This window comes from Aquarana catesbeiana, linkage group LG02, assembly GCF_042186555.1.
Source record: "Aquarana catesbeiana isolate 2022-GZ linkage group LG02, ASM4218655v1, whole genome shotgun sequence".
In the NCBI taxonomy this organism is placed as follows: domain Eukaryota; kingdom Metazoa; phylum Chordata; class Amphibia; order Anura; family Ranidae; genus Aquarana; species Aquarana catesbeiana.
This window is the reverse complement of record NC_133325.1, coordinates 699,217,431-699,241,480: the sequence shown is the minus strand read 5'-3', so window position 1 is coordinate 699,241,480 and position 24,050 is coordinate 699,217,431. Positions and strand designations below refer to the sequence as shown.

At 45.9% G+C, this 24,050-nt stretch overlaps 1 protein-coding gene across 1 annotated transcript in view; it reads left to right on the top strand.

Annotated features, from left to right (window-relative positions):
- The window catches only part of NCOR1 (nuclear receptor corepressor 1), a gene marked incomplete in the record, with an annotated part of 219,411 nt that extends 195,883 nt beyond the window's left edge, over positions 1 to 23,528 (top strand). The window contains 7 exon segments of the mRNA XM_073616883.1: positions 10,400 to 10,530; positions 12,065 to 12,282; positions 12,448 to 12,582; positions 15,101 to 15,243; positions 17,065 to 17,118; positions 19,148 to 19,351; positions 22,574 to 23,528. Of these exon segments, the coding sequence (XP_073472984.1) occupies positions 10,400 to 10,530; positions 12,065 to 12,282; positions 12,448 to 12,582; positions 15,101 to 15,243; positions 17,065 to 17,118; positions 19,148 to 19,351; positions 22,574 to 22,752 (1,064 nt within the window).
- Positions 23,529 to 24,050: the final 522 nt, after the last annotated feature.

Here is a 24,050-nt window from a genome sequence, read left to right as displayed (position 1 = left end):
AGATGAACCTTTTTCAGCTTCGCATTCTGAGAAATTGCTGATACATTCTCTTATGGAGATGGTTCGTGCTTCTTTCAAGCTACCTCTAACAGAGTCAGCTGAAAGTTTCAGTTTCTTCTTTATGTTCCTTAAAACATTACTAGAAAAACTTATTTATGCTGAGTAGGACCACCCAGATAAGCATTTTCTCCCTCCAAAGAGATTCACAGCACTCTATCCCATGGAGGCGAAATTCACCAGAAGATGGAATGTACCAGCAGTTGACGCTGCAATTTCCAGTGTGATTAATAGTCTTACTTGCCCAGTAGACAATGCAAAAATGCTTAAAGATCCAACAGATAAGAGGTTGGAATTCCTATTAAAAGCCTCTTTTTTTTTTTTCCTTGGCAGGGGCTATTACTCAGCCTGCAGTCTCTGCAATAGGCATTTGTCAGTCCTTAAAGGACCAGTTTAGACAGTCCCTTAAGGAGGTCCCTGCACAACAGGCCCGCGATTTGGTTGAACTCCCAAAGGCGCTATGTTTTGCCAAAGACGCCATGAAAAACTCTATTCACCAGGCGTCCCGCCTTTGGCTTGTGCTAGTACACATGCGTAGGACCCTGTGGTTAAAAAATTGGTCAGCCGAAGCACCTTGCAAAAGGCTTCTGACTAGTTTCCCTTTTCATGGGGTTTAACTATTTGGGGAGGATTTGGACAAATGCATCCAAATGATTTCTAGTGGGAAAAGTACTCTTTTTGCCCAAAAGAAAGTATAAACGTCCTTCATTTAAACTGACTCCTTCCCCTGCGCCAGGGGCATCCGCCTCTAGGCATTGGCCTCCACCGTCAGACTCTAGAGGAAAGCCTCAGGGTCAGGCCCAGGCCCAGAAGAAGACCTGGGGCCGTAAATCTGCAAAGCAGAATTCTAAAGCCTCATTATGAAGAGGCGCCCACCCCTGCCAGAGTGGGGGGGGGAGTCTCCTGTAATACTCAGAAGTCTGGCAAGAGTAAATTCAAGACAGATGGGTCATCTCCAGGGTGTCTCTAGGATACAAACTAGAATTTCAGGAGTTTTTACCGTCTCGTTTTCTGAGCTCAAATATTCCCAAAGACCCAGGGAAAAGACCATCTCTGTTTCGGCATTAGACCGATTACTGGCTCAAGGGGTGATCATTCAGATCCCCACAGAAGAGCAAGGTTTGGGGTTTTATTCAAACTTCTTTACGGTACCAAAACTGAATGGAGATGTCAAACCCATTCTAGATCTAAAGAATCTAAATTAGTTCCTAAAGATCCGCTCCTTTCGCATGGAGTCAATCAGGTCAGTATCCTAAAAGGAGGAGAACTTCTGGCGTCTGTCAACATCAGGGATGCATTTCTGCATGTCCCTATATTTCCCGCTCACCAAAAGTTTCTGCGGTTCGAAGTAGAACAGCATTTTCAGTTTGTAGCCTTGCCCATCGGGCCAGCTACTGCACCCCGGGTGTTCACAAAAGTGCTATCCCCACCTCTAGCCAGGTTAAGGGCACAGGGCATAAACCATCTTGGCGTACCTAGATGATCTATTGCTAATAGACCAGTCAGTGGCTCGTTTGGAGCAAAGTGTACGCATTGCAACCAGTTACCTGGAGAGTCTGGGTTGGATTCTCAACCTAGAGAAGTCTTCCTTAAAACCGTTAAAGCTGGAGTATTTGGGCCTGATCATAGACACATAGACTCCATAAGAGAGCTAGTTTGGATGGTCAAGTCGAAAGGAGATCCCTCCATTCGCCTTTGCGTGCGGTTGTTGGGAAAGATGGTGGCTTTGTTCGAGGCGGTTCCCTATGCCCAGTTCCATTCGAGACTGTTGCAAAACAGTATCCTATCTGCTTGAAACAAAACAATTCAGGCTTTAGACTTGCCAATGCGGCTGTCCCCAAGGGTGTCCCAAAGCCTCAGTTGGTGGTTACTAACCCAGAATCTGCTGAAAGGAAAATCCTTCAGACCAGTTATCTGGAAAGCGGTAACGACAGATGCCAGCATTTCAGGCTGGGGAGCAGTACTAGAAAAGACAACTGTCCAAGGACAGTGGTCAAGAACCAAAAGAGCCTTGCCCATCAACACCCTAGAGATTTGGGCAGTGCATCTGGCTCTGAAGGCCTGGACTTTCAGATTGCGGGTATGTCCTGTCAGTATCCAATCCAACAATGCCACAGCTGTTGCCTATATCAATCACCAAGAGTCTTGCAGCACAGACAGAGGTGAACCATATTCTAACTTGGGCAGAAAGGAATGTTCAGTGCCTATCGGCAGTGTTAATTCCAGGAAGCAGGCGGACTACCTGAGTCGCCAACAGTTATTCCCGGGGGAATGGTCTCTTCACCCCGACATTTTTTGGGCTGTTTGCCAAAAATGGGGGACTCGGGACGTAGATCTTCTAGCGTCCAGATTCAACATGAAGTTAGTCAACTTTGTGTCCAGGACAAGGGATCCACTCGCATACGTAACAGATGCGCTGGTAACCTCGTGGGATCAGTTCTCACTGACTTGTGTATTTCCCCCTATTCAGTTGCTGCCACGACTTCTTTGCAGGATCAAGCTGGAAAGAAAGCCGGTAATTCTGGTAGCCCCAGCATTGGCCCAGAAGGTCATGGTATGCAGAAATCGTAAAGATGGCAGTGGAGGATCCATGGTCCCTTCCACTACGGCCAGACCTACTCTCACAGGGGCCGATATTCCATCCTGCTTTATGAACGCTAAATTTTACGGCTTGGCTATTTAAACCCATATTCTGAAGAAACGTGGGCTTTCCGGGTCAGTTATCTCTACTTTGATTAATGCAAGGAAGCCAGCTTCCAGAACTATGTATTATAGAGTCTGGAGGGCTTATGTTACCTGGTATGAATCCAAGGGTTGGCACCCTCGGAGATATATCATAGGCAGAATTCTTGCCTTTCTACAATTAGGGGTAGAGATTAACTTGAGTACTATTAAAGGCCAAGTCTCAGCTTTATCGGTCTTATTTCAAAGACCGATTGCGTCACATTCTTTAGTCTGGGGTTTTATGCAAGGGGTGATGTGGATTAAACCGCCAGTTAAATCACCTTTGAGCCCTTGGTATTTGAACTTAGTTTTGTCAGTGTTACAAAAACAACCATTTGAACTGATACAGCATATTCTCTTAGTCCTTCTGACAAGGAAGCTGGTGTTCTTGGTTGCTATATCCTCAGCAAGGAGGGTTTCGGAATTGGCTGCTCTTTCTTGTAAAGAGCCATACTTGATTATTTATGAGGACAGTGGTGTTGCGCCCTCGTCCCAGATTTTTTGCCAAAAGTGGTCTCAGGTTTTCACCTGAACCAGTGTCCTGCCATCATTTTTTTCCAAAACCATGTTCCAGGCAAGAGAAGTCACTACATTGTCTTGATGTGGTGAGAACAGTGAAAGTCTATTTAAAGACAACTGCTCAGATTCGAAAGACTGATGTCTTATTTATACTGCCAGAAGGTCCTAAGAAAGGACAGGCAGCGTTGAAATCCACTGTCGCTAAGTGGATTCGGCAAGTTATAATTCAGACTTATGATTTAAGGAGTAAGAGTCAAAGCGCACTCTACCAGGGAGGTTAGTGCTTCTTGGGCAGTGCGTCACCAGGCCTCCATGGCTCAGATCTGTAAAGCCGCAACTTGGTCTTCAGTACATACATTCACCAAATTTTATCAGGTGGATGGAAGGAGGTATGAGGATATCGCCTTTGGGCGCAGTGTGCTGCAGGCAGCAGTATAATTCCTCAAGTCTAGGGGTGCCCTACGGGTTGTCTTTCCCTCCTTTCAAATAGCATTGCTATGGGACGTCCCACATAGTGATTACTATCGTGCTCTTTGTCCCATGATGTACGATAAAGAAAATAGTATTTTTATAACTACGTACCTGTAAAATCCTTTTTCTTGGAGTACTTCATGGGACACAGGGGTCCCTCCCCTCTTTTTGGGGTTTAGATATATTGCTTTGCTACAAAAACTGAGGTACTCCTGGAAGGAGAAGGGGTTATATAGGAAGTGAACTTCCTGTATTGGGTATACCAGCGTCCATCACCTGAAGGTGCCTATATGCCCACATAGTGATTACTATGGTGCTCTGTGTCCCATGATGTACGCCAAGAAAAGGATTTTACAGGTAAGCTGTTATAAAAATCCTATTTTTTTTTTTCTCTTGAGAGATCTACAATCAACTGCCGTACTGGGCGACGGGCTGGACATTAGGATCCAGTGGTCTCCCCAGTCTGGCCAGCAAACATGTGCAGACCGCAGCTACACGCTAAGTCGGCCGCGACCTAGCCCCACTGGACGGGGGCTGGCCCTGCAAGTTAAACGTCTCGCGAGGTCGCATTTGACCGGGTGTCGGCCTGTGTCACAGCGTTCCTCATGGCTGAAAGCCCCCCCGCTTTGTGGCCTACCGACCAGGCGCATGTGGGATGGCCCTAGAGCGGGCGGGGGAGGCCACCGCTTTCCGTTGTGGGCATCCGCCCTCCTTCCTCAGCTCTACCTGGTCCGGTCCCCCGCGGGCCTGTGCACTTGCGGCAGGCGGCCGAAAATTTAGGTTGCGGCTTACTAGTCCGCACGGCCACGCCAGGCACCTTCTTCCAGAGGGACGGCGCTGTGGGGGCTCTGGGGGCGACCTTTTTTGGGGGGATTAAGTGGGCCCTCCTTAGGCGTCACTTGTGCGGGGCCTTAGTGGATGCCCCCTGTGAGGGGCCTCTAGTGGTGCCCCCTTTGTGGGGCATTCATAGGCGCCCTCTGTGAGGGGTTCAGTGGTGCCCCGTGCGGGATTTTTGTAGGCGCCCCTTGTGCAGGATCTCAGCCAGTGGGTGCCCCCTGTGTGGGGTCTTAGTGGATGATGCCCCCTGTCAGGGGTCTCCATCAGTGCCCCCTGTGAAGGGTCTAGTGGTGCCCTCTGTGTGGGGCATCCGTAGGTGCCCCCTGTGCGGAGTCTCAGCCATTGCCCCCTGTGAGAGGGGTTCAGCCGGTGCCCCCTGTGAGAGGGGTTCAGCCGGTGCCCCCTGTACGGTGTCTCAGCCAGTACCCCTGCTAGTTGTCCAATGGTGTCCCCTGTACGGGGTATCAGTAGGCACCCCCGGTGCGGGGTCTCAGCCGGTGCCCTTTGTGGGAAGCCTTGGTCAGCGCCCCCTGTGCGGGGCCTTGGTTGACTCCCCTGTGTGGGACCTCAGTGACGCCCCTGTGCGGGGCCTATGGTGGCGGAGGTCTCAGGCGGCAGCCCCCCTGAGTTCTTTGCATCTTGCTTCAGTCGCTGGTTTTGAAGGCCGGGCTGTTATGAGCCAGTTGCTGAAGTTACAACGCTGCTGAAGGCTAGGAAGCCTTCCTCTAGGAAGATTTACCACCAGACGTGAATAGCATACATATCCTGGTGTGAGGCGCTTGACGTTTACCCTTGTTCTTTCTCAGTGGCATGGATTACGACCTTCCTTCATGGGGGGGGGGGGGGGGGGGGGGGGGTTGAGCAGAATCTGGCCTTTAAATACCATCAAGGGCCAGGTGTCGGCCTTGGCGGTTTTCTCTGGCGTCCCCTGGTCACGCACTCCCTTGTGCGTACTCTTAATCAAGAGGTTCGGCTTCTGCCTCCTCCGGTGCGGTTTCTTCTACTACCATGGGAACTGCTCTTGGTGCGTTCGGTTCTACAGGCGCCTCCCTTTGAAATTATTCGGGAGGTTCCTCTGCTTGCTCTGTCCCAGAAGGTGGCTTTTTCGGTTGCTATCACCTCTGCTCGCAGAGTGTCGGAACTGTAGGTGTTACCATGTCATACTTCTTACCTGGTGATCCACAAAGATGAAGTGGTTCTTCGCCCTTGTCTGTGGTTCCCTCCTCTAATTCCTTTTGACTAAGGACATTGTATTGCCTTCCTTGTGTCCCAGGTCAAAATGTCCTAAGGGTTTTACCTTGCATGCCCTGGATGTGTTCAGGCGATTCGGGTGTATTTGGCAGTCACAGGGTCTTTTCAGAGCTCAGACTCATTGTTTGTGATCACGGACGGGCCAAAAAAGACTGTGTCTGTCTGATCCACCTAGAAAGGTCGCAGAAGAAGCAGACGATGACTCTGGCCTATTTTGTCAGGGGTTGGGTTCCTCCTTTCCCTGTTACGGCACATTCTTGGCTGCTTACTGATTCTTGGGCCTTCCATCATCAGGCGTCAGCTGTGCTGGTTTGCAAGCCGGCCACTTGGTCGTCGGTGTACACTTTCGCTAAATTCTACAACGTGGATGTGCTGGCATCTGAGGATGCTTCTTTTGGCCTCAAGGTGTTGCGGGCTGCTGTTTAGGGGGTCTAATCTCTCTTGGGGGGTGTATTCAGGTTGGGCTCCAGTTCTGTGTTGAGCTCCTGTTACCTGGTTGGCTCTTGAGTTAGCCTTGTGATTTTTCGTTGTCCCACCCCTCATGTTTGGAACTGCTTTGGGAAGTCCCTATGGTTCTGAATAATGGAGCGCTGTGTATGTCAATGAACCAAAGAGAAAATGTGATTTTTGACTTACCGTAAAATCAATTTCACTGAGTTCATTGACAGACACAGCCTTTGCCATGACACTGGAAATTGAGCTTGGGTGCATCCTGTTTCCACTGGTCATCCTTGAGATATTACTACAAGGTGATTGGAGTCCACCTGTGGTAAATTCAGTTGCTTTGGACATGATTTGGAAAGGCACACACTTGTCTATAGAAGGTCCCACAGTTAATAGTGCATGTCAGAGCACATACCAAGCCATAAAGTCCACGGAATTTTCTGTAGCCCTCTGAGACAGGATTGTATCGAGGCACAGATCTGGGGAAGGGTACAGAAAAATTCCTGCAGCATTAAAGGTCCCAATGAGCACACTGGCCTCCATCTGTAAATGGAATTAGTTTGGAACCACCAGGACTCTTCCTAGAGCTGGCCACCCGGCCAAACTGCGCAATAGGAGAAGGGCTTTAGTCAGGGAGGTGACCAAGAAACCGATGGTCACTCTGACAGAGCTCCAGTGTTTCTCTGAGAGAGGAGAACCTAGAAGAACAAACATCTCTGCAGCACTCCACCAATCATGAGATACAAAATTCTCTGGTCTGATGAAACAAAGATTGAACTCTTTGGGCTGAATGGTAAGCATCATGTCTGGAGGAAACGGACACCGATCATCACCTCGCCAATACCATCCCTTCAGTAAAGCCTGGTGGTGGCAGCATCATGCTGTGGGGATGTTTTTCAGCTTCAGGAACTGAGAGACTAGTCTGGATCGAGGGAAAGCTGAATGCCGCAATGTACAGAGACATCCTTGATGGAAACCTGCTCCAGAGCGCTTTGGCTACAAGACAACTCTGTGAATGTCCTTGAGTGGCCCAGCCAGAGCACAGACTTGAACCCGATTGAACATCTCTGGAGAGATCTAAAAATGGCTGTGCACCAACGCTCCGCATCCAACCTGATGGAGCTTGAGAGGTCCTGCAAAGAATGGGATAAACTGCCCAAAAATACAGTACCTGACCGTGAGATTATGTTTCCAGCGTGACCCTGCCCCCTTATGACGCCACAGTCCCAGCGCATGCTGGGACTGTGACGTCACAAGGGGGTGGGGTCACCGCCTATATAAATGGTTGCACAGCATTCCAGCGGGAGAGAGCGTCGTGTCAACATCAGAAGAAGAGGGGAGAAGACGGCGCAGAAGACCGAGCCACCGCTAGCAAAAGAGCGGCAGAAGATAGCGGAGGGGCCCGGCAGAATAGGCCGAGCACCGGGAGAAGAGGCTGAAGAGACCCCCGAAGTCGGAAGAAGACCCCCCGGAGCTGCCTAATTACTTTTAAAACCTGTGTAGTGTGTGTTTTTTTTGTTTTTTGTTTTTTTTTTTTTTTTTTTTTTATTGACACTTTTTTCCCTAGGTGAATGGGTAGGGGTACCATGTACCCCATACTCATTCACATTGGGTGGGGGGCTCCCGGATTCCGATAAGCTCTCCGCCCGCAGACCCCGACAACCAACAGCCAGGGTTGTCGGGAAGAGGCCCTTGTCCTCAACATGGGGACAAGGTGATTTGGGGTGGGGGGCCCGCAGGGCGCCCCCTTCCCCCAAAGCACCCAACCCCCCATGTTGAGGGCATGTGACCTGGTACGGTTCGGGGGGGGTGCGGTGCGCTCGCTCGTCCCCACCCCCTTTCCTGACCGGACGGGCTGCGTTCTCGGATAAGGGTTTGGTATGGATTTTGGGGGGGAACCCCACGCCGATTTTTCGGCGTAGGGGGTTCCCCTTACAATCCATACCAGACCGAAGGGCCTGGTATGCCCCTGGGGGGGGGAGACCCAGGCCGGTTTTCTATTTAAAATTTGGCGCGGCGTTCCCCCTCATGATTCATACCAGACAGCTGTCAGCACTGCTTGTCGCTCATTGCGAAGGGAAAGGAAAACTTTTTTTTCCTGATCAGCGAGCCAGCTTGGCGCTGGCTCCCGAGACGGGGCTCGCAGGTGTCAGATCTCACTGATAACAGCGGCGAGATTGACACAATATCGCGGTCACCTACTGTAGGTGTGCCAAGCCTGTAGCATCATACTCAAAAAATACTTGAGGCTGTAATTGGTGCCAAAGGTGCTTCAACAAAGTATTAAGCAAAGGCTGTGTGTACTTTATATACATGTGATTTTTTTTTTTTTATAAATTTGCAAGGATTTCAAACAAACTTATTTCATGTTGCTATTATGGGGTGGTATTGGTAGAAGTTTGAGGAAAATAATTTGATCCATTTTGGAATAAGGCTGTAACATAAAAAATATGGAAAAAGTGAAGCGCTGTGAATACTTTCCAGATACACTGTAGGTTGTTGGATGTTGAAAGATCCTTCCAATGAATTAGAATGTCTAGATCAGGGATATGCAATTAGCAGACCTCCAGCTCTTGCAAAACTACAAGTCCCATCATGCCTCTGCCTCTGGGTGTCATGCCTCTGGGTGTCATGCCTGTGGTTGTCAGTCTTGCTGTGCCTCAAGAGACTTGTGGTTCTGCAACAGCTGGAGGCCTGCTAATTGCATATCCCTGGTCTAGATGGTGGATGCCAGTCTTTTGGGTTGTAATGGTGTTCTGGAGAACCTCTCGGTTCAGGAAAACTTATCAGAGGAGCAAAAGTTGCTTCTTGTGTCCAAGGTTGTCTTTTTGATGGCCTTTAATTCTGCTCACAGGGTCTCAGAGTTGGCTTTTTTTTTTTTTTTTTTTTTTTCTTTAACTACTTCCATACAGGGCATTTTCACCCCCTTCCTGCCCAAGCCAATTTTCAGCTTTCAGCGCTGTCGCACTTTGAATAACAATTGCGCAGTCATACAACACTGTACCCAAATGAAATTTTTATCATTTTTTCCCCACTAATAGAGCTTTCTTTTGGTGGTATTTGATCACCCCTGCGGTTTTTATTTCTTGTGCTATAAACAAAACAAGAGTGACAAGTTTGAAAAAACACAATATTTTTTACTTTTTGCTATAAGTATCCAATTTTTTATTTTTTTTTAAACAAATTTTTTCCTCATTTTAGGCCGATAAAATATTTTTTACATATTTTTGGTAAAAAATATCGCAATAAGCGTATATTTATTGGTTTGCGCAAAAGTTATAGCGTCTACAAAATGAGGGGATAGATTTATAGCATTTTTATTATTATTTTTTTTTTAACTAGTAAAGGTGGCGATCTGCGATTTTTATTGTGACTGCGATATTGCAGCGGACACATCGGACAATTTTGACACATTTTTGGGACCATTCACATTTATACAGCGATCCGTGCTATAAAAATGCATTGATTACTGTATAAATGTGACTGGCAATGAAGGGGTTAACCAGCAGGGGGCGCTGTAGGGGTTGATGTGTTGCTAGGAAGTGATTCTAACTGTGTGGGGAGGGGATTCACAAGGGGAGGAGACCGATCGGTGTTCCTCTGTACAAGGAACACACCATCGGTCTCCTCCCATCTGACAGGACGTAGATCTGTGTGTCCTGCTGCCTGGAAGGCTGGAAGGCTGCGCCGTCATGACGGCGGCCCAGGATAACAGCTGCACCGTCCCACCGTCATATGACGGCAGGCGGGCAGCAAGTAGTTAAATCTTAAGTGGGTTCTATGATTTCTTCCATCTTGACTGTGTGCCTTATTGCTTGCTAGAAAACTGAGGCTTAGCTGAGCTGGCAGGGGTTATGCCATGGCTTGGGAATTCCTGCCTTTTTCAGCCAGTGCCCATTCACCGGAAAGGTGTCAGCATAATCCAAATAATCATGATTATAAAATTACCCTGTGTCTTGTCATATACTCCAAAAAAAGAATTTTACATGTAAACAAAAAAAGCTTAATTTTATATATAAGACTTTACATTAAAATTAGATTATATTCCATAATGCAGATTCATGTCTTGATGGACAATTTGATTCCTGTGTTTCAGGTGAAAGCAGTCGGCAATATGAAGCACAAGCCAGTCGCTACAGGGCACAAGAGTCTCCTTCCCCACAGCAGCCTACTCCCACCCATGTGCCACAGACCCACAGGCTCATTACCCTAGCTGATCACATATGTGTAAGCATTACCTGCAGTTACCTGCTTTATGTTGAAAAGTGTAGTATACGACAATCCCTATAATTCTGTAACTGTATGCAATAAACGCACGTCTTGTTTTTGTTTTGTTTTTTTTGTTTTTTTTTTTTTACCAGCACATCTTTTTATGGTACACAGAAGTTGTGTTTGTATGAGAGAGAAACATTCCAGACTAATTCTTGTACAATTGCACATCAGCTTACTATTGAAAAATAGTGGCTTGCCCGAGGCAGCCCTATGTTAACTTGTTTAAAGCATGTGCCAGATGCACATCATCATCACTCTTTTCTTAACAAGTGAAATGGGTAGCTCAAATAAAGACCCGAAAATAGTGAGGCCCTCTTCCTAGCCCTGCAGGTTTATATGCAGTATTATCATGCAGTGTAATAATCACAAGACTAGCTGAACAGATTTACTCTTTTTTTTTTTTTTTTTTTTGCATGTAAAAGAGGTCACACATTATTCATTTCAATCATGTATTTATCTGCTTGCTTGGGTTTCCATTTCAGAAACTCTAACTAGTATTTTCTTTTTTCAATCAAGTAGTTTTTTTTTTATTTGTGTAGAAAGCATTCTTATACATCTTTCACGTTCTCTTTTTACCCACCACCCCAACATTTAACATGCACACATTTGTTTATATAAAGCACTGTATTTAATTTTTCCCCTATCTATCAAAAATAATATACCATTTCTATTTATTCACTATACATTATTCCAAGAAGCAAAAAAGAAATTCCTGGAATCCAAGAGAGAATGCCCCAATAATCTTAAATCTGCATCGCACCCTTCCCTTATATCTACTAATCCAGCATTCCCATATTTTTTTGAACATTTTGGCTTTTCCCCTTTTTGTTATACACAAATCTTTCCTTTCTTATTGTTTTATTAACCTCATCCTCCCATTCTATGCGGATTGGTGGATTTGATGCCAGCCACTTCCTTTGCTATCAGTTTCTGTGCCAGGAAAAGGCATCTAATTATTGCCTAGTTACCACAGTGCTTTCCACTCTAATGCTGTGTACACACGTGTGGACTTTTCGACCAGACTGGTGTGTGGGCTTCATCGGACCTGCAGCGGACTTTTTCGGTCGAAAATCAGATGGACTTTAGATTTAAAACATGTTTCAAGTCTTTCCGACGGATTCGAGTCCGGTCGAAAAATCCATTCGTCTGTATGCTAGTCCGATGGACGAAAACCGACGCTAGGGCAGCTATTGGCTGCTGGCTATGAACTTTCTTGTTTTAGTCCGGTGTACGTCATCACGTATGAATCTGTCAGACTTTGCTATGATCATGTGTAGGCAAGTCCGTTTGTTCGAAAGTCCGTCGAAAGTATATTGGAAAGACCGTCGGACCTTTGATGCCGAAAAGTCCGCTCGCGTGTACACGGCATTACAGGTTAGGCACACAAATGTTCTTCTCGTGGAAGAATTCCAGCAACTAGGCTTAGTGTTTAGCCACTAAAGCTTTGTGTGTGTTTGTGAGTATCATCAATTTTTTTTCTTTCCTGCAGCATATTATTACACAAGACTTTGCCAGGAATCAATCAACTTCTCAAGCTTCTCAGCAGACACCTACATCAACATTCCAGAACACTGCCCCACCAGCAGCACCCGTCCGATCCAAACCATCCAACAGGTTCAGCCCAGACTCACAGGGCCAGCCTGTGCACCACCAGCGGCCAGCCTCCAGGGTGTCTCCAGAAAACATGCCTGACAAACCTAGAGGAAGGTAATGAGAGAATTTCCAAAAATCTCTACCTTTTACAGCAAGTAATCCATGAGTTTTCTTTTAGGTCACGTAGATGAGACTTGTATAAAGTGGGGTTCCTCTAAGCCAATACTGTAATTTTACATTATTGAAAGTAATTGCTTGTGTTTTCTGCTTTATATCCAGACCTGGAAAGTCACCAGAAAGAGGGCACATGAGTGAGCCATATGAGCCTATATCTCCCCCACAGGCTCCCATTGTACACTCAAAACAAGATAATATGATGTTAATGTCCCAGAGGTCGGAGCCTGCTGAACAAAGGTAAGCATAATGTCAGACTGCGTTCGTTTATTTAGAGCTGTAGTAGACTACAGTTTGGCGCTCAGTTGCGTTTAGCCTATAAAATGGCGATATTACTGATTTTAGATAGAAGCTGTTGTGATGTTGAGCTAGTTTTGCGTTTCCTTTTTTTTTTTGTGCTATTTGTATGTTTAATTATATGTTTAGAAAAAAAAAATAAAGATTAATAAAAAGACGGTGCGCCTATTTCACCTTTCCCAAACTATTTCCTTCACTAGCATGCGAGACCGCTGGATGTGTAGTATAAACTGTATGTAGCTGCGGCTACATATAGCATACCACACTGTGTTCCAGGTTGGAGCTTCATACCCAAATCACAGTAGAGTCTATCACAGTGATGCTCAGCCATTCAGAGAAAGCAATGTATTCTAGCAATGAGTACAAAGCTTCCTCTTATTGGCAGAGTCAGAGGTTGTGATGTAATTAGCCTGCCTCTCTGACTCAGCCAATCAGAGGAAGCTTTGTATTCATTGCTAGAATACATCACTTTCTATGAATGGTTGAGCATCGCTAAGACAGACACTGTTGTGTTCCAAGTATGAAACAGAAACTCTGCTCAAACCCAGAACACAATGCGGTATGCTGTATGTAGCCTCAGCTACATACAGTTTATACCGCACATCCAGAGGCCTCACATGTTGGTGAGGGACATTGTTTGGGCCAACTTGGCCCAAAAAACTATGTAACGTATATCAAAAGATGAAGTTCAGCTTTAAATTTGGCACATCTGTACAGGGTTCTGCCCCCAAAGTCATGTCATTCATTCAAAGAGATCTGTGATTGAATAAAATACATATCCCATCGGCCACTGTGGCAGATGGATTTGTAGTTTGTGGGCTGTGAGCATGCCGATCAACATGCTCAGTCTATTCACAAGACCTCCAGCTTTCCACTGATCATGGGTTCAATGCGTTGCAGGCTACCGGGGGGGGCATGAATGCACCTTTTTTTTTTTTTTTTTTTTTTTTTTTTTTTTTTTTTTTTTTTTTTTCCACAAACAAAATATGTGCAATTATTATTTTTTCCTCCTAAGGTGAATTTAGCCATTAAGTTAGGAGGTTAGACTGTTCCAAGCCTCAGGTAGAGAACTCTACATAAGGTGCTAAACATGCTTAACAGGTCAAATAATCTTTTAAATAATAATCCCACTTATCCTGTCTCTGGAATACTTAAGTTTATTCAGCTATATAGTACCCAGTTATGTATGTATTTGAAAAATCATTTAATGTTTTATCTTAACCATACAGTACAGGATACAGGTGACTGGTCACTGCCACACAGCTTTTCTGGGACTGCCCCTAGTGTATCCATATAACATGATCCACTCTGGTGCTCCATTTTTTGCTCGTGTCCTTGGGTAAAGAACTCTCATGTTGGAGAAGATTCTTTTGTATTTTTCACCAGTTTCCTTCCTGACTGACACTTTTATGAGCTCACTGCCTTATGGCTCACTACCAGTTTTCAGATTACCCGCTGTGTATACTTTGGGAACCGTACCCAGACCTGCTGCAGCAAGGCCAACCTGTAATGTTGCTTTGTGCACTGGATCCGGTGTTCAGCGCTTACCTTGGCACTTGTTGCAATGATTGTCGTTAGCCACAGGGTACTATATAGGTCCATGTCATGGTCTATTCCTATGGCACCCAGATCCTGAAAACTCCTTTGGGGGTGTGCCCACTATAATGGGCGAAGCCAGGACCCTGAACTGGACCAGCAACGTAAACTGGGTTTCCGGTACCTTTACATACCGGTTCTGGGCTATACACTTGTTGGATCAGTATGTGGATTTGTAGTATACACTACATTAGATATTTGTATCCTACAAGACACCCTGCAGTGCTAAGCACACAAGTGGTTTTGAAGGCACAGGTTATGGAGTAATCTACACTTTGAGTGTGTTTTTTCCTATCTTTTATTGTCTCACTTTATTCTGCCTTTATAGGTAACTTTGATATAGTATGTATCTGGCCATTCATGCCCTAAAAAAATCAATCTATTGTTTCATTGTTTCTATTGAGGGCATTCCCACCTTTAAGAACTCAGATTGGAGACTCTTTTTGAAGTCCTCCTTTGCTTTGGCAGATCCAGCCCTGCACCTAGCTATTGCCACTTTGTCAGTTGCCTAGAATATGGCAAACTGGATTATAAAACTCAATTTTCAGTTCTCTCTTGATATAGATATTTCCTATAGAACAAAATTCAGACAAAGTGAAAAGGACACTGCAAGCCAGGCAGACGCGATTACATTGTGCTATAGAAAAGGAGCTGGCTAATTGTAGGGTTGAGCAGAAGGTTGACCCCATCAATATGTTGCTGCTCTTTTAGTATTCTATCACAGGCTGGAGTGGTCCTTGTTTACATATTCATCCAGGAATATTCTTAATGTCTTAGAGGGAATCTGTTTTTCAAACATTGATTGCTTTTTCAAATGATGTTGCTTCACAGCGTCACTTTTTTTTTTTTTTGTCCTTTTCTGCAGGAATGATTCCCGATCACCTGGAAATATGAATTATCTCCCTGCTTTCTTCACCAAGTTGGAGAATACCTCCCCTATGGTGATGTTCAAGAAACAAGAGATTTTTCGTAAGTTAAACTCCTCTGGTGGCGGTGACTCTGATATGGGTAAGTGGGACTTGACTGACATTTTCTGCTTTCTGATCTAACCTTAATTGTGGTGGCAGTAATTGGACATACAGAAATGACTGGTTTAATGTCAATGTTGGCAAAGATGTTAAAAACAAAGTAATACCTTTCTTCCTCAGAATCTGCCAGTAAATGCCATTTCTCTTATTGTTCGTGATTGGGGGGGTGGTGGCAGTAGCAGCATAGCAGAGTCTAGAATGAATGCCCATCCTATAGAAGGCTATACACTTAGAACAGTTGGGCCCATCATACATGGAGCAAACTTATGCAGCCACAGGTTGCAGGAGAGAAATTTGCTCGATTCCCCCATCAACATGGTGTTGACAAGGGAGTCGTCACCCCCCCCCCACGGGTGATTGATAGCAGCTGCTAGCAAAAATCGCATGTAAAATCCGGCAAGCTGGTTGTACCCAAGCTGATCAATCGGTCAACTTGGTAAATTCAGACAAGAAGGGAATCAGGGTTATGGACAGATTGGAAATGCAAGACTTTAAAACAATTGCGGACCCACCTTCACTCAGTAAATGGTGTTTCAAGTCATAAGGAAAACTGCACGACTCTGAAGTCGCTTACGCCCTCCAGATGAGAATAACCACTCTCCTAATGGTCTACTACATATTATCTTTTGGCAGTGATGCCAAGCATATTCAGCTTCCCTGAGAAGACCTTGCTGTTGGGTAGAAGTGTGCAACCCAGCAGTCGGGGTGGCTGCTACCACTGGCGAATGGCAGCAGTTTCTCATCCAAGTATTGGATAATAGGATTCTAATACTGCCACTTTCTGGCTAGTTGAGAGAAGTGAAAAGGAAATGAATCTTGACATTTTGGCAGTATCAATTTAAAGAGCATAGTAGCCCATTATGTGTCACTTACCTGACACAGGAGCCTGCGATGTCACTGCTGTCCCCTCTGCTACGGAGCATCCATTTTCTTTCCGGGTATCGTGGCTCTGGTGCTGTGATTGGCCAGAGCCGCGATGACATCACTCCCGCGCATGCCGTGCCTGTCTTTTTGCAAATATCTCCTAAAACGTGTAGGAGATATTTCTTGGACCTACAGGTAAGCCTTAATCTAGGCTTACCTGTAGGTCAAAGTGGTCTGTAAGGGTTGACAACCACTTTAAATGTCTGCTAGCAGCCCCACTCACTATTTCCAGGACAGTTAAGGCCTGATAACATTCAGTTTGTTAAAAAAAGGGGGGGTTTTGCTTTGCAAGACAAAATGTAGCCCAGTCTCTCCCCTTACCATTACTATGCAATAGTGTTCATAGATACTATTCTATTATTGTTCATGCTGAAATAGTAGGCTTAAACGTCATCTGCCCAAAAAGGTTCTGTTCATTATATAGGGGAGTAGGAAGGAATGGTTCTCTCCTCCTTCCTTTTTTTTTTTTTTTTTTTTTTTTTTTTTTTTTTTTTTTTTTTTTTTTTTTTACTTTACAAAGGAAAACCATAATAGCATGTTAGGTTGAGTATGAGACCTGAATGAGCGGAGTATATAGTACATCAGTTGGATTTTGTGCTATTTACAAATGAAGTAAGGTGAAATGGTTATCACTGGCAGATGTAAATATGGATGTTGGTGCGGGTAACATTGTACTTCTGTTTTTTATATGGTTTCCATCTGGTTTTATATTAAAGTTATAATGCTGCTTTCCAAAGCTTTGCCTGCTTTAATGGTAAGATCTGTCCTTTCCCTTTACCGAAACCCATGTTGTTCTGCATATATTTTACAACATATTTCTGTCTGAGCACAAGTGAAATTCAGTGTTTTTAATGAAATCTGAATTTTTATATTACAGCAGCTGCTCAGCCAGGGACAGAGATATTTAACTTGCCAGCTGTCACTTCCTCGGGTAAGACCAGTTAAATGCCATTCTGTGTTTTTAGCTTATTGAGCAAATGTTCTCTGATTTAAATAGGTGCACTTATCCTTTTCTGCTCCCCTCCCTCAGCACTTTCCATATGGATCAAGGGATATTGAATTAAAATTCATGGGGGTCCAGTCAGTAACTTTTTTTTTCCAGCAGAGGTCCAAATTGCATGTTTGTGCAATGACTCTGATCCTTTACATTAAAGTCCCCTTCTTACACCAGTGTCCTCAGTCCCCCCCACCCTATACATAAGTGTCCTTAATTCCCCCCCGTACATCAGTGTCCTCAGCCGCCACTCCAACCCACCATCTTCCCACCCTCGGGGACATCAGTCTCCTCAGCCGCCGCCCCCCGTACATCGGTGTCCTCAGCCGACCAACCCCCCCCCGTACATGAGTGTCCTCAGCCGCCCCCCCCCCCCTCCTGTACATGAGTGTCCTCAGCCGCCCGCCCCCCCCCCCCCCCCTCTCCTGTACATGAGTGTCCTCAGCCACCCTCTCCCCCCCCCCCCCTGTACATAAGTGTCCTCAGCCGCCCTTTCTCCTGTACATGAGTGTCCTCAGCCGCCCCCCCTCCTGTACATGAGTGTCCTCAGCCGCCCCCCTCCTGTACATGAGTGTCCTCAGCCGCCCCCCCTCCTGTACATGAGTGTCCTCAGCCGCCCCCCCTCCTGTACATGAGTGTCCTCAGCCGCCCCCCCTCCTGTACAGGAGTGTCCTCAGCCGCCCCCCCTCCTGTACAGGAGTGTCCTCAGCCGCCCCCCCTCCTGTACATGAGTGTCCTCAGCCGCCCCCCCTCCTGTACATGAGTGTCCTCAGCCGCCCCCCCTCCTGTACAGGAGTGTCCTCAGCCGCCCCCCCTCCTGTACAGGAGTGTCCTCAGCCGCCCCCCCTCCTGTACAGGAGTGTCCTCAGCCGCCCCCCCTCCTGTACAGGAGTGTCCTCAGCCGCCCCCCCTCCTGTACAGGAGTGTCCTCAGCCGCCCCCCCTCCTGTACAGGAGTGTCCTCAGCCGCCCCCCCTCCTGTACAGGAGTGTCCTCAGCCGCCCCCCCTCCTGTACAGGAGTGTCCTCAGCCGCCCCCCCTCCTGTACAGGAGTGTCCTCAGCCGCCCCCCCTCCTGTACAGGAGTGTCCTCAGCCGCCCCCCCTCCTGTACAGGAGTGTCCTCAGCCGCCCCCCCTCCTGTACAGGAGTGTCCTCAGCCGCCCCCCCTCCTGTACAGGAGTGTCCTCAGCCGCCCCCCCTCCTGTACAGGAGTGTCCTCAGCCGCCCCCCCTCCTGTACAGGAGTGTCCTCAGCCGCCCCCCCTCCTGTACAGGAGTGTCCTCAGCCGCCCCCCCTCCTGTACAGGAGTGTCCTCAGCCGCCCCCCCTCCTGTACAGGAGTGTCCTCAGCCGACCCCCCTCCTGTACAGGAGTGTCCTCAGCCGACCCCCCTCCTGTACACGAGTGTCCTCAGCCGCCCCCCCCCTCCTGTACACGAGTGTCCTCAGCCGCCCCCCCCCTCCTGTACACGAGTGTCCTCAGCCGCCCCCCCCCTCCTGTACACGAGTGTCCTCAGCCGCCCCCCCCCCTCCTGTACACGAGTGTCCTCAGCCGCCCCCCCCCCTCCTGTACACGAGTGTCCTCAGCCGCCCCCCCCCCTCCTGTACACGAGTGTCCTCAGCCGCCCCCCCCCTCCTGTACACGAGTGTCCTCAGTCGCCCCCCCCCTCCTGTACACGAGTGTCCTCAGTCATCCCCTGTAGTCATCCCCTGTAGTCTCCCCAGGGCTGCAACGCCCTGGGGAAATTGACTATGATGCTGCAACCCATGTTCATGTTCGATTTGCCACATTACATCCCATCCAGCATGTATTAATTTAAACATAGAAAATCCATACATCTCTAACTTTGTTAATGCTTTAGGGCATAATTGTATTTACCTGGAGATGAATATTTGATGATGATGCGTATATCACACTGGTATTTTTTTCTTCCTGAATTTATCTTTTAATATTTCTGTCATGTGCAGGTACCATCAGCTCCCGAGGTCATTCCTTTGCTGATCCAGCCAGTAATCTCGGTCTAGAGGATATTATCCGCAAAGCTTTAATGGGCAATTTTGATGACAAGTCAGACGATCATGGTGTCCTGATGGGGGTAGGGCAAGGCAGCACTTCAGGGTCCTCAAATAATGATCCTCGTAGAGAGGAAGCAAATCCCTCACCCAATTCAGGTTAGTACTAAAGATTCAAAAGAAGACCAAACTGTTCTATTTTATCTGCCATTTTCTATTACCCAACTGTTGAGCAACTCACATTAGGCTGGTCATTCTCTTGACATGCCCTGTGGTTCTGTTGAAAGGTTTTTCTAACTAGAGGTTCTTGCTTCCAGACACATTTTAACTAAACCAATGCATGTTTCTTTTGACAGGCATCTATTATGCCAAGCAAAAGCTTTGGTTAGATAAGTTATGTTAAAAATAAAAAAACAAAACTAAAAACCTTTTATGCCCAAGGCTAATTAATGCCTCGTTGCCTAGGCCAAATTTAGCAGCGTCTGCATGTGTTGGTTAACTCTGCAATAATTCTAATATGCATACCTAAAAAATATAATTTTTCTGGATATAGACCAGTTAGCCATGACAATATGACTACCTACCCAATAATGAGTAGGTCCCCTTTTGCTGCCAAAATAGCTCTGACCTGTTGAGGCATGGACTCCACTAGAATCTCTGCAGTTATGCTTTGTGTATCTGTCAGTACCATCTGTAGCAGATCCTGAAAGTTGTGAGGTGAGGCCTCCATGGATCAGACTTGTTTTTTTTTTTTTCCTGCACATCCCACAGATGCTCGATTGGATTGAGATCTGGAGAATGTGGAGACCGTTTTTTCTGGTTTCAACACATCTTCAGGGGCAACATGCTGCCCAATATATTCCGCCCACTTTCAAAAAACCATTGTAACAAGATAATTAATGCTATTCGCTTTACATGTCAATGGTCATAATGTTATGGCTGATTGGTGAATAGGTTAAAGGATAAGTTCACCATTCAGACCCCATTCACACAGGGGCAACACGACTTGCAGGTCGCCTCAGCGAGGCGACCTGCAAACGACTGCCCGGGCGATTTGCAAAACGACTTCTGTATAGAAGTCTATGCAAGTCGCCCCCGAAGTCGTACAGGAACCTTTTTCTAAGTCGGAGCGACTTGCGTCGCTCCCCTTAGAACGGTTCCATAGCACAGAACGGGAGGCGACTTGTCAGGCGACTAGTTCGCCTGACAAGTCGTCCCTGTGTGACTGGGCTCTCATAACATGTTACATCCATATTCAGGGTGTAACCTGTTGTGAATGCACCGAACCTCCCCCCACCCCGCTGTGACAGCAGACCAAGGATCTTCTCCCCGTATCTGCTGCCACAATTCAAAAAAGACATGCGGGGCTCCACCCACCCTGCTGCGTTATTCATTCACAGTCCTCTGTGAATGGGAAAACGACAAAGTCCGACAGCCTTTGCAGCTGTTGGCTTGTAGTTTTCAGTCAACTACCATGGCGCTGTGGTAGGTCATTGAGTCTTCCTGTCGGCATGTATAAGCTTGCTCGTACGAGCAAGCCGATACACTGACAGATCTGCAGGAGACCTGCATGGCATCCGCAATGCCTTACAAGCTCCTGCAACTAAAAATACAATTTTTTTTTTTTTTTTTTTTTTTTTTTTTTACCTGCAAAAAAGTGCGTTTATTTTTTTTTTAACCACTTTAATACAGGGCATTTTCACCCCCTTCCTGCCCAGACCAATTTTCAGCGCTTACACTTTGAATGACAATTGTGCGGTCATGCAACACTCTGTACCCATATGAAATTTTGATAATTTTTTTCCCCACAAATAGAGCTTTCTTTTGGTGGTATTTGATCACCTCTGCAGTTTTGAAGAAAACACTATTTTTTACTTTTTGCTATAAAAAATATCCCATTAAAAAAACAACAAATTTTTTCCTCAGTTTAGGCCGATATGTATTCTTCTACATATTTTTGGTAAAAAAAATCGCAATAAGCGTATATTGATTGTTTTGCGCAAAAGTTATAGCGTCTACAAAATAGGGGATAAATTTATGGCATTTTTATTGTGTTTTTACTAGTAATGGCGGCGATCTGCGATTTTTATCGTGACTGCGATATTGCGGCAGACACTTCGGACACTTTTGACACTATTTTGGGACCATTCACATTTATACAACAATCAGAGCTGTAAAACATGCACTGATTACTGTGTAAATGTGACTGTCAGGGAAGGGGTTAACACTAAGGGGTGAGGAATGGGTTAAATAAGAATCACTCCCTAGGATACAATCTGTAGGGGGAGGGGACTCACAAGGGGAGGAGACCGATCAGTGTTCCACTGTACTGGGAACACACCATCAGTCTCCTCTCCTCTGACAGGACGTGGATCTGTGTGTTTACACACACAGATCCACGGTCCTGCTGTGTTCACGGGCAATCGCGGGTGCCCGGCGACTTCGCTGGGCACGCGCATCAGGTGCCTAGTGACTTGGTGGAGCGCACGCTCCCTAGAGGCACAGAAAGTAAAAGACGTCATATGACGGCGACCCGGAGGGACAAAGGGTTCCTGCCGCCGTCATATGACTATGTGCGATAGGGAAGTGGTTCTACAGTTTTAAGTTTTTTTTTTACCTTCATGCATTCTTTTCCTGAAAATAAAAAATCTTCTCTATGCAGCAGCCCCCATCATACTTACCTGAGCACCATCACGATCCAGCGATATGCATGAGAGCCCCAGGTCTCCAGGGACTCTCCCTCCTCATTGGCTAAGACCGCCATTGGCTCCCACTGCTGTCAATCACAGCCAGTGAGCCAATAAGTCAAACAGGTAGGCAGGGCCGAGCCCCAACACTGTGTGTGAATGGACATGCAGAGCCTTGGCTCAGGAACAAGCCTGCTTGGGTGCCCCCATTGCAAACTGCTTGCTCTGGGGGCAGGAGGAAGGGGCCAGGAGCACAAGCGAGACACCCAAGAAGAGGAGGGTCTGGGCTGTTCTGTGCAAAATCACTGCACAGGGCAACAGGTAAGTATAATATGTTTTTTAATTTTAAGAAAGCCCTTTAATATCACTTTAAGTGATGCTTATTGTCTCTTGTGAACCCTATTTCAAAGGTATAGCATCAGAATCATTTGAAACCACAAAAAACAACCAGTGCTGATACTCTGGATTCCAGTATTAGTGTCACATGGGTATGGTTCCTGCCCCTGGACTCAATCTGGGACAGAAGGCTGCTACAAGCTGAACACTCAAATATATCTATATATTGTGCAGTTGTTGGCATTCTGTCTTCTAGCAGTACCCTGATGGATTCTTTTTTTTTTTTTTTTGTAATAATATGGATAATGGTTGAAGTACAGCTAAATGATTGTCTGTTTTTTTTTTTTTTTTCCTCCAGGGTCCACGCAGTTTCCATTCAACCCTCTGACTATGGGGATGCTGAATAGCACTCCTCCGTCTTCAATGGCCTCCACCATAACACAGAGTTCTGCCCACCAACAAAGCAGGATATGGGAGCGGGAGCCAGCGCCACTCCTCTCATCACAGTACGAAACCCTATCAGACAGCGATGACTGAAACACTTTGAACTAAATATGTGTACGACTAAGGGTTCCAATGGCAATGTCTATATATTCATAGCCTGATAGACTTTTTCTAATGGGAGCCACAGGCTAAGGAGCACGGGGCCACCTTCCTACACAGGGAATCATACAGCTGTGTAAAATATTCTAAATGGATATCAGCCTGTCACGCCCAGGCCAACTACTAGCAGAATGTAATTAGTAAAGATTTAAAGGTCCACGTTAATATGTAAAGAAGTTTTAAAGGAAAAGTGGATAATTTGATGCCTACCAATTCACAGCTATTTGTAAAAAAAAAAGCAAAAAAAAAAACAAAATGTCTTTAATTCTCTTCTGTAAATATTTGCAGTGGTTTGTTATTTTTTCTTTGCTCTAGTATGGTGTATGTATGTTTAATTCAATACCTCCCCTCTAAAAGGAACTTTTTTGTTTTTTTTTAATTTTTGTTTTTTTTAAGTTTTTTTTTTTTTTTCTCTGGACTTGCTTCCTAGATGGCAGACAGAAAATTTTAATTACATTAATTGTCCTGCACCTTATAACTGCCCACTTCAGATTTGAAGTCCATCTAGCAGGTCATACCTAGACAGCAGAAAAGACACCTTGTTTTTAAATAGTCATCTGAGGTGAGATCATGGCACCATTTTTGGAACCGTTGGAAAGTTTCCAGCTTTTTATTTTTAACTTGTGTCAAAACGCATCTGATAAGTCAGTCTAGAACGCAAACTGGTGAGGTTACCAACTCAATGTCTAAAAAAAAAAAAAGAAAAGAAAGCCATGAAAAAAAACATTTTTTAATATTTCCTTTATCAGACCTACCACATGGAAGAAGCTTTTCTGCACTAGCAATGACAATTGCAAAGTTGTGTCTGTGAATTTTAATTTCCGGTTGTTTTTATCCTTTGTAGGAATATATTCTCCAGGGAAAATAGGTGTATGTGTATAGGCAGGATTGTCGCCAATCTCAAGACTGACTGATTGGTACATTAGATGCTTTTTTTTTTTCCCTCACAGCGTTCATTTAATTCTATACATGGATTGTAATAAAATGTTTTGGCGCAAAACAAGATGTCTGTTCATTATTTTACATGTATTTGTGGATTTTTGAGTTGTCACATTTAAAAAACACAGCTTTCAAGCCCTGGGCCTTGAAAAATGACTAACATCCGAGTAACAGTGTTTGCTTTGTATGAACCCATGATTGTGCTCAGGACCATCTGAGAGCCCCTATAGCTGGGGCCGGCAACCTATTAATCTCGATCTATCTGTCGACCGCGGATAGTTGACAGATCGCAG